Source organism: Plectropomus leopardus, chromosome 6 (genome assembly GCF_008729295.1).
Source record: "Plectropomus leopardus isolate mb chromosome 6, YSFRI_Pleo_2.0, whole genome shotgun sequence".
Taxonomy (NCBI): domain Eukaryota; kingdom Metazoa; phylum Chordata; class Actinopteri; order Perciformes; family Serranidae; genus Plectropomus; species Plectropomus leopardus.
In genome coordinates, this window is record NC_056468.1 from 11088058 (window position 1) to 11103990 (window position 15933).

General features: G+C 40.4%; 1 protein-coding gene across 1 annotated transcript; it reads right to left on the reverse strand.

Moving 5' to 3' along the window:
- Nucleotides 1-1021: 1021 nt before the first annotated feature.
- zbtb34 (zinc finger and BTB domain containing 34) lies at nt 1022-15503 on the reverse strand. Its single transcript, XM_042488074.1, has 2 exons — nt 15392-15503; nt 1022-7546 (listed from the first exon to the last, which is right to left on the reverse strand). The coding sequence occupies exons 1-2, from the start codon at nt 15407-15409 to the stop codon at nt 5984-5986; spliced, it is 1581 nt and encodes a 526-aa protein (XP_042344008.1). The 5' UTR covers nt 15410-15503; the 3' UTR covers nt 1022-5983.
- Between the last annotated feature and the right edge of the window lie 430 nt (nt 15504-15933).

Here is a 15933-nt window from a genome sequence, read left to right on the forward strand (position 1 = left end):
CTTTAAAAGCCAGAAACAAGAGAAGTAATTCTCAAATCTATGATTTCATCAAATATAAAGTCTGGAGCTGCTCCATAGACAATGACGGGAAAACTCTTTGTCTTCTTTTTTTTTTACACCTAAATGAGCTTCAGTCTGCTGTAGTGCTCTCAGTACTGAAACAGAAAATGAACCCATATACCCAGAACATTCCCCTGGATGCACTCAGTATCATCTACAACATATTTCACCACTTATTGTTAATGGAGCAGCTCCAAACTTACTTATGACATCAGACATTTGAGCTTCAGCTCTCTAGTTTTTGGAGTTGTTTTTTTTAACACATATTTTTGAACCGTCTTAGACTGTAGGAATAACATATGAATTTTTTAAATTGGGTGAAAGATCTCTGAGATATCTAATTAGTTAATTATTATCATAACTTCATGTGTATAGATTTAACTTAAAACCAGCTGCCTATCATTCACTCACAGCTGTTTGTATTAGTAACATTTTAATAGTGAAGCCTTGTGTTTTTTCGTCGCAGCGGCAACTTTATTCCGAGATATTCTTGTTTAGGTTATACTGGTACAACAGATGAGTGACCTTTCAGATGTATTCATTATGCTCTAGCTCCCTCTAGAGGGTCAAAGTTGCACATACATCTGGTGTTTCTCCAGATGCCTTCCCTAACAGCGTTATGGCAGTATTGTAAATTCCATACATGTTAGCAACATATTTTGCCCATATACTGGACGGCTTGTTGCTCAACACATTGTAAAATGGATTACTGAAGTACGTGTGACTACTTAGGTATGTTTTTCTCCTCCTTTACACTAAATGCTTAGATCTGGGTCGCTGGAGTGCACATTTAAACATACAAATCCATTTTTTCCAAACACACAAAAGACAAATCGGAGCCAAATGAGCGTCTTTATTTTACAAACGCATTATTCTATTGACATTTTTTTATATAATAAAAAAGCAATTTACAAGCTTAAGAACCAAAATGAAGCAGCACAGAATGATTATGAGTAAAATATATAATTTGAATAAATATATTTTATTTCATGCTATAAAATAAATTCATAAATGGCAAAGAGATACAACATCAGCTCTAGCTAGCTTCATTTACTTCATAGTTGTACAAAACAGTAGAGTTCTGAGGTTCACAGTTGGGTTGTGAGGTTGTGTGTAGAGTGGACAAAACAGGAGTTGGGGCGTTTTTCGGCTATCATGGCTCGGTTCGTGGTCTCAAGGGCTCCCCATGCTTCAGCTCTGTGGAAAATATGGGCTCATTGAGACCTTGAGGCAGAATGTTTGGGAACCACTGACTGAGGACTTGTTTCCCCACCTGAAGAGAAGTGCACGATTATACTATGGACATAAGTAGCATGTCCAATGAGACCACTTTTAACACTATATACCCTGAGTTCTAAGTTTTTTTTTTTGCCTTGTCACCAAATACATATGAGCCAGAGACGTCATAGTGCAGAGTTTAGGGAGTTGTAAAAGGAAAAGGAACAATAGCTCGACTGAAAACTTCCCCCCTTGTCCACCACAACTACAGTCTCAGTGCGTGAGGAGCCATAGGAGACCACCGAACCTCAACATGACAACAGATCGCCCGCTCCCAAACAGTGGCTATACAGCCCAAAAATCCCTTTCTTTATTTGACACAGCTGGAGGTGCAACTCTGAACAGTGCCACTGAGTTCGATGACTGAACCACACGCTCAGTTCCTGTGTTGCAGTTTACTGACTACCACTGGATTTTGACTTCGCATTTGCAAGCAACACCACTTTTTTTCCCCATTTATATATATTTTTTCTGAAGAGGAAAGTTTCCAAAGTTTCAGAAAATATATAAAAAATAAATCAATATCAAATTGTCCTGGTCCGACTTCAATTCAACAGCTCCCTGACATTCACTTTGTTTGATATATGACAGGCCAATATTTCAATAGGCTTGATGATCCCAATACACCACTTCTTTTTTTTTTTTAAAAAGGTTATTGCTTTTTCTTATAATACACAGTGGACAGAAACTGACAGAAAAGCTATGGAAGACTTAAGATTTTATTTCTAAGCCTGTATCAGTGTTTGTAAACTACCTGAAGTGAGTTTATTATAAAAAGAATAGGACGAGCTGCAATTTCAAAAAGTAGTCTGACAGCCTTCCCTGTAAACACTTCCTTTTGATTACTTGTGGCCCATAATGCATCTCCCGTTCCTCGCAAGAGGTGTGGAACTAAGAGTTGACAAAGAGTCGATTCGAGTGTCAAGTTCAGTTGGTTCTGTAGGTGTGTATCACGAAAGTAACTGTAGTTCATGAAAAGCTTAAACATTTCCCCCTCCGTTCACCTGTGATGATTACAAGGACTTGTTTGATAAATAAAAAAGAAGAATCTGACTAAGTCTAAAAGCACCATTTAAGGGGAAAAGGTCCCTAGCAAAGTGATTGAGGCCATCGTAGCTGAGTCCCTTAAGGGCAACTACAGAGATAAACTAGATTTCCCGGATGGAATTTGTATTTACTATCAACAAAAAACTGTAAGTGCACAGTCGATGACACAAATACAAGAAAACTCAAGTTTAAAAAAAAATAAATCCATTGGCAATTTCATACAATTTTGTGGTTTGAGCAACGTGCAATTCAGCTACAGTATATGAGGGTAAGCTTCTTTTTTTTTTCCTCCACAAATATTCAGTTTATCGGCTAAATACCCAAGCAGCTGTTCCCTTGCCAGATGCTCCAAGAGAACTGAGAGGAAGCAGATATGCGTTTCTCATGCATCTCCTTCCTTAATTTAAAATGCCTAAAACTCCAGTACAATGTAAAGATTGTCCTCAGTGGTTAGAGAGGAGGCATACAGTATAGTCTCTGAAGCATGGGGCAAAAAGGCTCGCAGGGAACAAGTCTGCCTCATTTGATTGTAATCAGTTGCTACAAAATCAGTTAAATCTTAAGTTGTTCATTTCATGACAAAAAAAACAAACAGATCAAATGATAAAACATGAAAACAGGGGCAAAGACTTGAGCTGTAAATAATAATAAAATGGACAAGAATGACATGAATCAAGTCCTGGTCATTCTTGCTACCACTTTAAATGATGTTTGTGGCCATATTCTACTTATAATCTCTCTTTTCAATCCATTACAAAATGAACGAGGCACAGGAATCTAAGTGCCAGAATCTAAAATGTAAAGCTTGTGGCAAGGCACTAAGTTAAAGATGCCACTTTTTGTGAAGTATTCTCTTCTCTTTTGTTTATATTGGCTTTAAACAATTACAATACCTATTGCACAACTTTTATATTGTCAGCTTTTGTATGGCTTAATATATTATGTCATTTATGACTTCTCTGCTTAATGTCTTCTTAGCAAATTGTTCAAATTGTACACAAGTGATTGTTAGGCTGGGAAACATACATTCCTTGCAAATAGCAATGAACTACATTAAATTAAGAACCTACTCTCCCTAATGAGCACTGAATTATGCAATACAGTCAAAAATTTACGGTTAAAAATCACCCATTAGTCTTTGGTGTGTGAACTCTTGGCACAAAATAGTTTTCGCAGTTTGTACCTATTACTCACAAAACATTACTGACAATGCTTTTTCCTTTTTTTCTAGGTGAAGGGCAAGAATCATCATAGGCAGATTCAAATTAGTCAGCGGCTGATTTTGATGAGGTCAGATCAAGCTGTCAAACCTGCACATCAGCGGCCGACTGAAATAAACTTGACTTAGCAAACATTCATCTAAAAAGTACTGATAGACTGTGGATGTGGTGACCAAAGTGTTTGTGATGAATCCTTATGATAACGGAAAAGCTAGCTATACCGATTTTTGCAAAATTCCCTACATTTTGGTTTGCTATCTCAACTGTCAATGAGTGAAGACGATAACCGCACATTCGGTGGAATAAAAGGACTGCACTCTTGACGTAAGACAGAAGCAACAAATCAGTGTTCTCCCACCAAAACGCACACAAAGTAGAAAATCATATGGAAACTGTGAAAAAATCAAACCCGATTCATTGACGCAAATTCAGCATGGACCAGATGGGACAAAAGCATATAGCAGGTGCTCTAAGAAAAGAGTATTAAACAGCTGGATGGCAAATAAGAAAGCAGGAAAGCACAAAAGGGGCCACCCAGCTGAGTTTTAAATTTCTAAATGTATGACAGAGTCAATCAGGCCTTTTAATGGCCTTTAATGTATTTACTGTGAATGCAGATTCCTTAAAATCACAATTGAAATAAAACCCAAGTCCCTAAAAACTAACAACACCCCCATCCCAGATCTCCACGATTCAAACAGTATAGATAAAATATGCAGCCATATACATGACTTGTAGCCAATAGTATTTATGTGATTGCAGAGTTTACAACATATTCACTCAGAGGAAGAAAAAAAAAAAATCACTGCTGTGAGGCTAGTACTACCCTGACACTGCCACATCAGAATTAAGACAAAAATTAGCACATTTTCTCAATGGGCCAGTACCCATCCCTCCCACCAACTCTGCAAAGTGCATCAATACTTTGGATCATCAGCTACCTTTCCCTAATCTAACTATGCCACATCTATGTCAACACCATGACTGACAAATGAGGAAAACTTGTTCCAAGTCTGCACTTGACCCCAACCCAATGCAGAGAACAAAGACCACGGATCAATCGTCCCCCTCATAAAAAGGTAGGACAGAAGGAAAAAAGAGAAAACAATCCAATAGCTCTTTCAAATAATGGAAGAAAAACCATGTCAAAATGGCTGAGATTCCTTTGTTCTTTCTGTTTGCATATTATTCAGACTAGTATACTATATTGATTTCTGTGAACAGGTCCACAACCGTTCCTACTGTGCTGAGTTGACAATGAGGACTCCCGTCTCTATCAAGACGCTGAGTAATAACCGAGAAGTACCTCAGGACAAAACGATTCAAACATACAATAATTCAGTATAAGTCTGCCATCAGGGTATATAGGAATACAAATGATTTCACTGTATGGACGTATTTCACCCATTACATGGATGACAGTATCGGGAAAAAAAAACGAGTGAGACAGAGTGAGATCTCCAGTAGTGATGAGAGATAAGTGTTTTTTCGTAGAACAAATGTTATAAAGCAAAATCGTATCTTGAAAATATGCAGGGCCATTTTCTTTCTCTATTCTCCGCATTTACCGAAAACAAACACACAGGAAAGCTAGCAAATTTAATTTACTCTAACATAGCACCTTCTTAATCATCATTTTAACCTGGCTGACCATGAAACATTTGACAAGGACTACGTCCCTAATCCATACAATCAGCAAGGAATATTTCCCCTAAGTATCAAGGCTTTGTGTTGAGAGGATTTTCTTTACAGGGTTTGGCAATAAGATACTGTACATATACAACCTAAAACGGATTTTAAACGGTGAACACGTCTGTGCCTGGTAGGTTCTTGGCTATGAGGTAGAACCTGGTGAGTTTCATTGAAGTTAAAATACTGTCTGTTATGAGTATGTAGTTGCATCATGAGGTATTGAACGGATATGTCACACGAAGCTTTGCACTGGCAGAAAAATCATTCCTTGTGAGTAAGTGACCTCCTGTGGCCACATGTGCAAAAACAGGTCAGGTAAAAAGGTGATATGACAAGCATCTTACCAGAGCTTTCACATTATCAATTATTGCAACATGCCTATATAACTCTGTAAATATGTTTTAAAAAACATGGAAAGATAAAAAGAGAAATCAATTCGGGGGGGTCTTGATTATTGGGACCTCCTCAAAAATAGTAAATTGTTACTCCCTTTGCTTGAAAGAATCAAATTTCTATAAAGCACCCATTTGCTCTCTGCATTCAACATCTAGCTTTCACAAAATTGACAGAAACCCTTTGACACGAGAAATGTCCATAGTAGAGGGAGCTGATTCCAAAAGAAAAAAAGTCCTTTAAGTTGAGTTAAGATAAACATTTCTTAAAGCTTCCTTAACCTGAAGCAGGACCTAAAAATCACATCTTGATGCTTGAGCCTCCTCCGGACTGCATTTTGAACTCTCTTCCATATCATTGGCTGGTGCCTCTTCTGCATATTGCGCCTCGAAGGCCATCCCCTCAGACGTATCCTCTTGGTCCTTCTGACCTGAGCTTCCCTCCGTCCTCTCTGGAGAGTCTATATGATTACTACCCTCTGATGCTCCCATGTGCTTCTTCCTCAGGTGCTGGTTAAGGGTGCCCTGAAATGGGAAGCATTTGCCACAGATCTGACAGTGGAAGGGCTTGTTGTCCGTGTGGCCACGGATGTGGTACTCCAGCTGGTCTTTCCTCGTGTACTTCTTGCCACAGAATTTACAAACAAATGGGGTGATTCCCATGTGCAGGCGCATGTGGCGATCCAGGCTTCCTTTCTGATTGAAGGTCTTTCCACAGTAGATGCAAATGAGTCTCTCATTGTAGGGGTACCACTGGCTCCGCAGGCTACGCTCTCGCACGTCGTTCTCCAACCCTGTGGGTCCTCCGGCTGACTCGCTGTCATCTGAGCCTGGTTTAATATGACTCAGCACACCTGCTGGGATGGCCAGGGGGCGCTTTGCCCTGGCTCGCCCACCTCTGAAGCCACTGAGCATGGAGCGGGAAGGACTGGAGTTGTTAAGGTTGACAAAGCACGAGGAGGACAGCCCTGAGTAAGAATAGGCAGCAGACTGGATGACAGGCCCATAAGAACCCACACTAACGGCCAATACCTGCTCTCCATCTACCAACTCCGTGTGGTAGCCATCATCACCGGCTGAGGAACTATCTGAGTAGGTGGGTCTGTCGGTTTTCTCTATCTTCACATGCACATCTGTTACTTGCCCGTCTTTGCCGATCAGTTCCACTTGCTCCGTTTCTCCCTCCATGGGAGCATCATGCTCTGACACACTATCACTACTGCCTCGGTCCGACTGGCCTTCCTCTTGCTGCTGTCGCCCCCGGCCCAGGCCTTTTCCCGCCAGCTCAAAGCGTGCTTCGTGTCCTGGCTGACTCTGCCGGGAGTAGTAAGGGGGGGAGATCTGGGTAGGGTTTACAAAGAGGTTGCTGTCATTGACCCCATTGCCGCTGGTCTGCGAGTCGTCTTTCTCTGGACTGCAGACATTAACCGGGAGGCTGATCTTGGAGTGGATGCTCTCCAGGATTTGGGTGCACTTGTCAATGATGGCCTGCATCTGCAGAAAGCTGGCAGCGGTGAGGAAACTGATGATATCCTTGAGCTGCAGGGACATGTGACCTGTGTAGCAGAATGCGAGAAGCTGCTCAAACACCTCCGGGCTTTTGATGACCGAGATGGAAAGGCCACTCATGGTGCTGAGAGCTGAGTGGTCACGAAAGTAGGGTGAACTAGCTGCCAGCACAGCCTTGTGGGCTCGAAATGGCTGGCCCTGAATGTGAACAATGATGTCACACAGCTTCCCTTGCAGCCGCAGCTCATTGAGCTGGGTCAGAACAGTGTTACTGAACTCCGGCACATCGAACTCGATGTAGCTGCCGTCGTCCATTTCTTGGATATGTTTCTCCAGTTTGTCGGCTGCCTGATGGGAAAACGAAAAAAAAGAAAAACATTAGGTTTTGAGACATTTCATTTATAATGCACTGCAGCATTTTTACAATTTCACAGTTAACTAAAAAACTATTGTACTTTACACATAAGACAAATGAGACAGACGGCTGTTTGAGCTTTTATACAGGCTTACTTTATACAGTACCGTAAATGACAAATTCTTTTATAAAAGAAACAAGAGCTGCAAAGTTCTATCAAAACTCTGTCAAGTGCAACTAAACATTTTCATTGGTTTCACCAGTGCGGCTGACAATGAGTAGATCTGTTTCTGCGTGTTGTGTATGTGTGAAACCCTGCCCTGTACTCCTCCTCAAGCAACACCACAGTCTGAAGAAAACTACTGATTGTTTTCTCGTAGAGACAAATGCTGCGGTGTGCACCTGTCCCCAGCCCTGAAAAACCAAACCTGACATCACCAGCGGAGGTAACCACTCCGCCACCTGTCTCCCCTGTCACCAATAAAATGCTTAAGCCTGACCTGACATCATCTGCTTTTACACCAGGGCTGTACTCGCAAAAATAGGCCTGTTTGATAAATTAAGTTGCCACAGTAGCACACGTGTGATACAGCTCTGCACAGCAGGTGCGTGAGACCAGGCCGCTTGTGTGTCTGAGGTGAGGGTTTGCGTCCTTCTTGTTTGTGTGTGGGTGAATGGACGCACGCTATTCTACTCGGTAGTTGTTATCTACCGTGCCACTGTGAGACCGCGCCTGGATGCTGGTGACAGACGTGTTTATGAGTCAGCTGTCACTCTGTCAGTAGAGACTTCAGTCTGCTGTGTGGTTCATGCACTTCACTGATAAACCAGAGAATTGAACATTAACACTTGGCTTCATGATCAACGTCTCCTTCTCCCTCTCTAAATATATATGTACTACTGTTGTCTGTATCCCTGTAAGAGAGCAGAAACATAATAGTCTTAATAAGACATTTACACTTTTTTATCAATTGATGGTTTTAGGACCCTTAGTGCCCCTAAAGCATCCATGCTATGTGTATGAATAATAATAAATAAAGATAGTAAATATAATGTCTGCATTTTTCAGTACGACATTCATTTAAAAAGTCATGGAAAATGATGTTCTGAACAGCTCCATGCATAGAGTTTGAATAGCGTTAAACTACAATTGACTAACTTGATGCCCTTACACTCGTGCTTCAATTTTGTGGCCCGTGCTACAAAACTTTGAACCTCTGTAGCACCAGTGATATGTGCAGAAAAAGTTAACGTACAGCCCTGTGCAATCATTTACATTATGTGTTAAGAAATAAACAATGTGTATGAGAACTGGAAAGAGAAGGTAACACTTTAAACGTAGTATTATTGCGGTGCCAAAAGGGGCGGTGAAATATTTTGGGTGCACCTAATATATGTCCATGAGGGTAACCAATTGAAAAAGTTTGTCCGGAGCGCTGACAAAACAAAAAGCCCTTTTAGGTTACATATGAAAAACCTATAAAGTGCATTCCCAACTTAAGTTTAATTGTGTTTGGCTTTTTTATGTATTCAACAAATCTTTCATAACCATCCTTTTTCAGTAGGCTACTTAAAAATTCTACGAATACTTGAGTACTCAAGCCCATAACTAGCATATACTAAACACTAGAGTCCAAACATTCTGCTATTTCTTAATATCAAAGATAAAAAAAACAAAACACACTTGCTGATCCATAATAACTGGTAACCCCAAACTAATTTTGTTGTGAATTTAAAATCAGAAATTGACAAAATTACTGCCATAGAAAATAAAACTGAGTATAAATTTTACCTCCAACATATAGCTATTTGGCAGACAGAAGGTACAAAAGGAGTGGTTGTTTTCTTGGGAGTGGCACCACATTACCAGTAGAGGAGGTATGAGAACAAAGAAGGCAATGTAATCCAAAGATGAATTCAGAATTTGAAAATCCAATTCTGCATTTTTTATTCTTCATTCATATATTATTTACTGCATGTTTTAAATTGATTATTCACCTATAGCAATTATAGCTAAGCAGCAAATTGAGAGGGATGTTTTTTCTATTAACCATATGCACCTGGTCGAACAAAACGTCAAATATGAGTGAAGCTGCAAAGGTATGCCACATTTGGCAGACAAAGAAGAAAACCTGTTCTTCTTGGCAAGCACCAGCCTTTCTATAGTCGCTTACAAAACCTGTCTTTACAGCTTTTTTTGATATACTAGATTAAATAATTGGCAGTAATGACACCGCCACCACACCATTTGTTTACTTTTGTAACTGTCGAGCTTTGGATAATGCTTTCTGATCTTAATCCAACTGATGACGACAGCTGCCTCTCCCTGCAGTAAAAGATCCAGTATGTAGGATTTAGGCTAACATATTGGCAGAAATGGAATACAATATAATAAGCAAGTACATTTTCTTTAGTGAATTAACAACTTAAAATAAGAATTGTTGTTCTTTTGTCACCACAGAATGAGTGATCTACTTCTACATAGAGAGCAGATCTTTGTTTATTGAGATTGCCATGTTGCAGCGCTGTGTTTCTACAGTAACCCAGAATGGACAAACGTAACACTGGTTCTGGATCGGGCCATTTGTGTTTTCTTGTTAGCAGACTTCTGTGATGAGCAGAGTTGAAAAAACAGTCATTTTTTAACATGAAACTTCTTCATTCAGTGTTTTAGCCCCAGTTAAATCTCTGGATCGCTTTGTCTTGCAGAGGAATAGACCTCTGTGGATATTTCAGCTCCCAGAAAAAAACTGAACATCTGGATCTTAAGTTATCAGAGAAAAGCCGAGCACACTTTAGCAGGTGCTGGACTATCTGCAATGAGCTGAAAAGCACCAGAGAAATACTGATCTGTAACATTAAACTGCTTTATTCAGTTCAGTTATCGCTTTTAATCATCTAGTCTGTTTTGGGGAGGAAGAGACATTTACAGATGATTCAGCTCCTGAAAAAAAAACCCTCCTAAACAAAGAAGACTTCAGGCTTGGCACATAAGAGAAGTTGCAGATGGTTGCAATCTGCAATCTTCACCCCTAGATGCCATTAAATCCTGCACAATGCTACTTAAAGATATTTCATAACATTAAAAGATTTCAGATTCCATAAAAGGCATTCCCACACAAGTAATGGCACACTACCCTTACACAATAATGTACTGACTAGAGCTGGTTCATAAATATTAATAAACATAGGCCCTGCCCTCTCAGCAGAACTAGTTAAACCGCAGTGACTGTGAAATCCAATCTTACAGTACCTAATGTGTAATGCTGTGTTTGTAAGAGCAACTACCTCCGTGTTGCAAAACCTTAGTATGTGTCAGTTCTCCAGCTTGACCCTCCTCTCCCCTGACTCCATCTGCCCTTCTCCCATCTCTCCGTCTGCACCTCCTCCACCACCCCCTGCCCGTCCCTTGCTGGCAATTCAGCATGATCTTCTGCGCATTGACTCCCTATCAGCACTTTGGGAACGTAAACACTTTCTCCAATTGCCAAAGCTTGCCAAGACACCTGTCCAAAAAAACATATGCTCTCATTCTGGCACAGGAGAGGGAAAGATGTAGCAAAACAGAGGGAATCTTAAGAAGGTGTACTGTATATTATTTTCACTCCCCCATTACCAGCATTCAAATACAGCATGTTTATACACTAAGACATACCAGTAATGGCTGCCAACAGCATGCGTACTGAATGGAGCCAAGTTGAAGGGCAGCCAAAGAATGTATGCTCAGTAGTTGAGATGCACATGCTGCGTGAGGGTCACATGCTCGGCTCACGTGGGAAAAACTGAAAATGATTAAACTCAAAACTTCCATCTGTGGCTCAAGCTCCCTGCCTGGTAATACACCTTTTTGACACAGCTGCTTCATGTAGGTATGTAAAAAAGGATGCTGAGTACATTGTGATCATTTGGCTGACCATAATGTCAGCAGTGGTAAGACATCACCTAAAGCCAACAACTTAGGCATGTCGCTCAAAAAAAGAAGGAAAGGAAAGGAAAAAAAATAGAAGAAAAATCAAAGTCAGCAAGCAAGCACTGTATGCTTTCTTCAACATCAGCAGCATTTCACCTACTTTGAAAAACAGCATGTGGGGCAGACCAGACCCAGAACTGAATTGCTTAACAAGCAAAGGTTGGAAGAGCAATTTCAAACAGATAGTAAAAAAAAAAAAAGAAAAGAAAAAAAAAGATAAAAATAGACTAGATACATTAAAGGGAAGGTATTACGTGAGCAACTTTGCTGGTGTGAGGATAACATGCATTGTGCAAACTGTTAAAGCTTAGTGGGAGCTCAGTGTGCAGAGCTAAATATTGTATGCTTAGCCTTTGGGTGTGTTCACTTATTCAATTTTGAGTAAGTAAGTAGAAAACAAGAAAATGCTCATCTTTCCTTTCAGCCAACTCGTATGCTTATGCCTTTCCGATAAACACAAGTGGACAACTTGAAGAATCGAGTCCTACTTATTATATTTTGTCACCTACTTTTCCAACAATGTATTCATTTTCAAACGCTGAACAGACCTCGTAACAGACTAACATAATTACACAGAACTGTACAGTGCAGTGAAGTAAGTTTGCCATGATCATACAATCAATTTCTTCTTGGTGACACCATCTCACTCAAGACTGAGATGCCAAATAGGATTTTGACAGGTATGATTTGGACACAGTAAGGCATCCACAATGACCAGTGACAACTGATGCATCCAGATAAGAGTAACTAGTAGTAGGGGAACCAGTTGAGCCTGGACAGTACTCTGACTCTGCTGTCCATTACTCACCCTTTCCCTTGTGCACCAGTTATCCTGCATTTTGTCTACCATCAGCCTTGACAGTCACCACATCTTGTTTGCAGCAGGAAGAGTGCGTTTAATGACCGTCTCTAATTAGCTAGGATATCATCCCGCTACACTGCCTTTTCACCTGGAGCCACCCTGCAGTGATACCAATGTTGCAATTACAGATGGCACTGATAGACTTGATGCAATGCCTTTAAAGGGTAACTTCAGTATTTTTCAAACTGGACCCTATTTTCCCATGTTTTATGTCCAAGTGACTCACAGGAACAACAGTTTTTTTCAATGGTCCGGTATGAGCGACAGGGCTGTACCCAGAAGTAGCGAAACATGCTTGGGGCAGTTGAGCATTGTCAATTTAGGTCCACTAGAGGTGCTTGTTTTTGCCACTTGCATGCTCAGATTGCTGTAGGTGTCTGACAACATCATGGAAAAGATCTCTAGCCAGACCCTTTATTTAAAGAGTAAGATCCTATTTGTTTATCCAGAAACAACCCTGAAACCACTATCACCAAAGCTACCATCCTCCATTTAAATAAGCTGTAATTTTGTCATTTTAGAACACATTTCATTCAAAGTCAACAGAAACAAAGTAAAAACTCCCAAAATGAATCTTAAATCGTCTTTTTGAACAAGCGCCTACTGTGGTTTGGTTGGAATAAACCTATAATTCACCCAGTGAGTTGTGAAAATATGCTGGCTTTATACACGCCAAAGTTACTGTTCAATTAAAATGGAGTGTGGTGGGTTAAGGGATCGCAATTTTGGGGCTGTTTACGATTAAACAAAAATGATCTTATACCTTAAGAAAAAAGATTTATCTCAGTAGGGATCCTCATAATGTTGTCAGATACTTAGAATAACACACCGAGCACATCAGTGGCAAAGCACTCTTATAGGACATAAACAGTGCTCTTTGTAGTTACATTACAGGATAGTTTGACACAGTTGGCTGGAGCATCTTTGTTAAATACTGGACCAATTTCAAAAACTGTTGTTCCCATTGGCCACCTAGGCACAAAACATGGGAAAACAGGGTTCAACTTTAAGACAAGTGTTATTACCACCAAATGGTTGGTGTTTTATTACCACCAAATGGTCAGGTTTTGCTAATGGTAGAAAATAATTCAACCAAGCACCGTTTGACACGGACATGCAGTAAAACCTTGCAAATGTCTACATGTAGTGTTTGTTTTACTGTCTTCTTCAGGAAAGTCCTACAATTCAAAAATGTATTAAGTGAGAAAAATACAGTATATCATAATGCTAATGAGTAAATGCTTAATATTTTGAATCACAACATGTTTCACTTTTTACCATGTGAATCAGTTAACACTAAATAAAGTGACATCTATGTCAATAATTAAGTGATTAATATCACAATATGATGGGTACAAAACATACTTTAAAAAAGGTTGCCTAATTTTATCTAGGAAATTGTGTATTTTGCAAATTTACGGACGGTGACCTGGTAACTTCTTTGGATTTAACTGCTACAAACAATAAAATCTGACACTGCCCCAGAAATTTCAGATTTTTCACATTATCTGGATGCACTTCAGGGTGTTGTTTTCACCAGACATTACAAACATCTTTGTGTTGTGTATTGCACAATCACTAATTTCAGCTTGTGGTGCAAACCAATACAGTTTTATTGCTACTAATCCCGAACAGAAACGGGACTATAAAATACAGGGTTGAATGGGTGCAAAGCCATAATGGTTGCTCATGCAAAAGTGGTAATTGGTTTGGCTGCACTGTGTTCTGACATGCCTTTTAGTTGAAATATTTAGACTAGGTAGGGGTGCAACTGTCCAAGAGTAAGGCATGCTGTTGGTTTCAAACTGGGCCGACTGGGACATTTTAGAGCAGATGGATCTCAAAGGAATAGTAGCAGCTTTAACACAGTTCTCGGTGAGCTAGGTGAACCCAAGTGTACTGCCATGTCCCTGCACTTTGTCCTCACCTGCCCTAACATCACGTTAAGTTACAATTAGATTACAGGTAGGCTACATAAACTGTGGTCAAAGGCATTGCTAACACTGGTATCTTTAGTCGTTTAGTTTAATTGATGCCCTAAAAACATTGTAGATAACCTTACGGGTTAGATTATCAATCAATAAATACATACGAGCCCTATAACACCCCATAACGTGAAGTAGGTCCAAAATAAGGCTTTTAATTACATGTCTTCACCATACACTCGGTACACTAACTTATACATTAAGACTCGTATTGATTGTGCAAGTTTCGTCGCGCATGGACACTAAGGGACATGAGCACGTATTGTTTATGCCATTGTACATGCATACAGTGCCGATACAGTGGAGAGCAAATGTACAATGTGTCAAACTTTATCGCAAACCATTCTGTTACGAGTTAGTTAGCTTTTCTAGGGGCGGTCTACACTACCTAGCGGAGCAGCTAGGTCAACGTTAGCTTGACCGTCACATTCACCTGCGTTGTTTTATTTGTTGTCTCCACTATTTCCCATTTCCAGTAACGTATAGTAAGGTTAACTTGTGTGTTTAAAAAAATGCATCGGCTCACAGGGCCGAACCACCCAACTATCAAGCAGCACACACGCAGCAGCTAGCTAACACAGCGTTAGCTATGTTAGCTAACCTAGAAGAGAGCAATTATTTTAGGAAAAAAAGCCCAGCTTTCACACAGACTTCACACTATTACGCGCGGTGGACAGTTTTACGGTTTATACATGCTTTCTGTGATCATAAACAAGCTTTATAACATCGTATGGTCTAGTGGATAAGTTACAACGTCGAGCGCGGCTACAAACTGTCGGCTATCATGAAATAACTACTATGCTAGCTAGCTTACACTCCCAGTTAGCGCGAGTTAAGCTAGCAACCATCCCATGTCTGCCAGCGCTCAGTAGCGGCTAACGCTAGCTAGCATTTAGGTGCTAGCGTACGGTCGGAAGCAATTATTTCCCCATTTTTTTCGCTGTCAGAGCTAAGACGCGCTGACATTGCAAACGCATAACAGCCACCAGCCCAAGCCAAAGTTGACGTCGATTAAACTCACCGTCTTGCAGATTAGCATTAAACGTTGTCCATTCCCCTCAGTAGTTCGCTAACACTACAGCCAGGCCTCCCCCCCTCTCCAGTCCAGATGTGTCAGACAGTTGCTGCTGCAATTTTTGCATCAACAGGAAGTGTTCTTTTGGCTCTTTGCATTCATTCTATCAGTGTGTTTTGCAGCAGCCCCTCCCTTACTCATGACAGTGTTATTTACTAAGACATCATGTTCTCAATATACGACATTACGGAAGGCATGTAGACGCGCAGAAATAAATGAAAAGTAGCCCACAGTCGGTCTCAACATTGTTTTAACGTGGCGAACATATACCCGTACTTTTATCTGCTGACTACACCCATTAATCTGCCACCACAAAACTGATAGTGGGAGGAAACTGTACGTGTAAGTGTACTTAGTGCACTGAATGTTTTGAATGTTTTACTTTTTCAGTTACTTAAGTTTCTTCATTTAAATCTGAGATGACGTTGGTCTTTACCTGTACAGCTGTGCTTGTGTTCCCCCCAACGTCACACACACAAACACACACA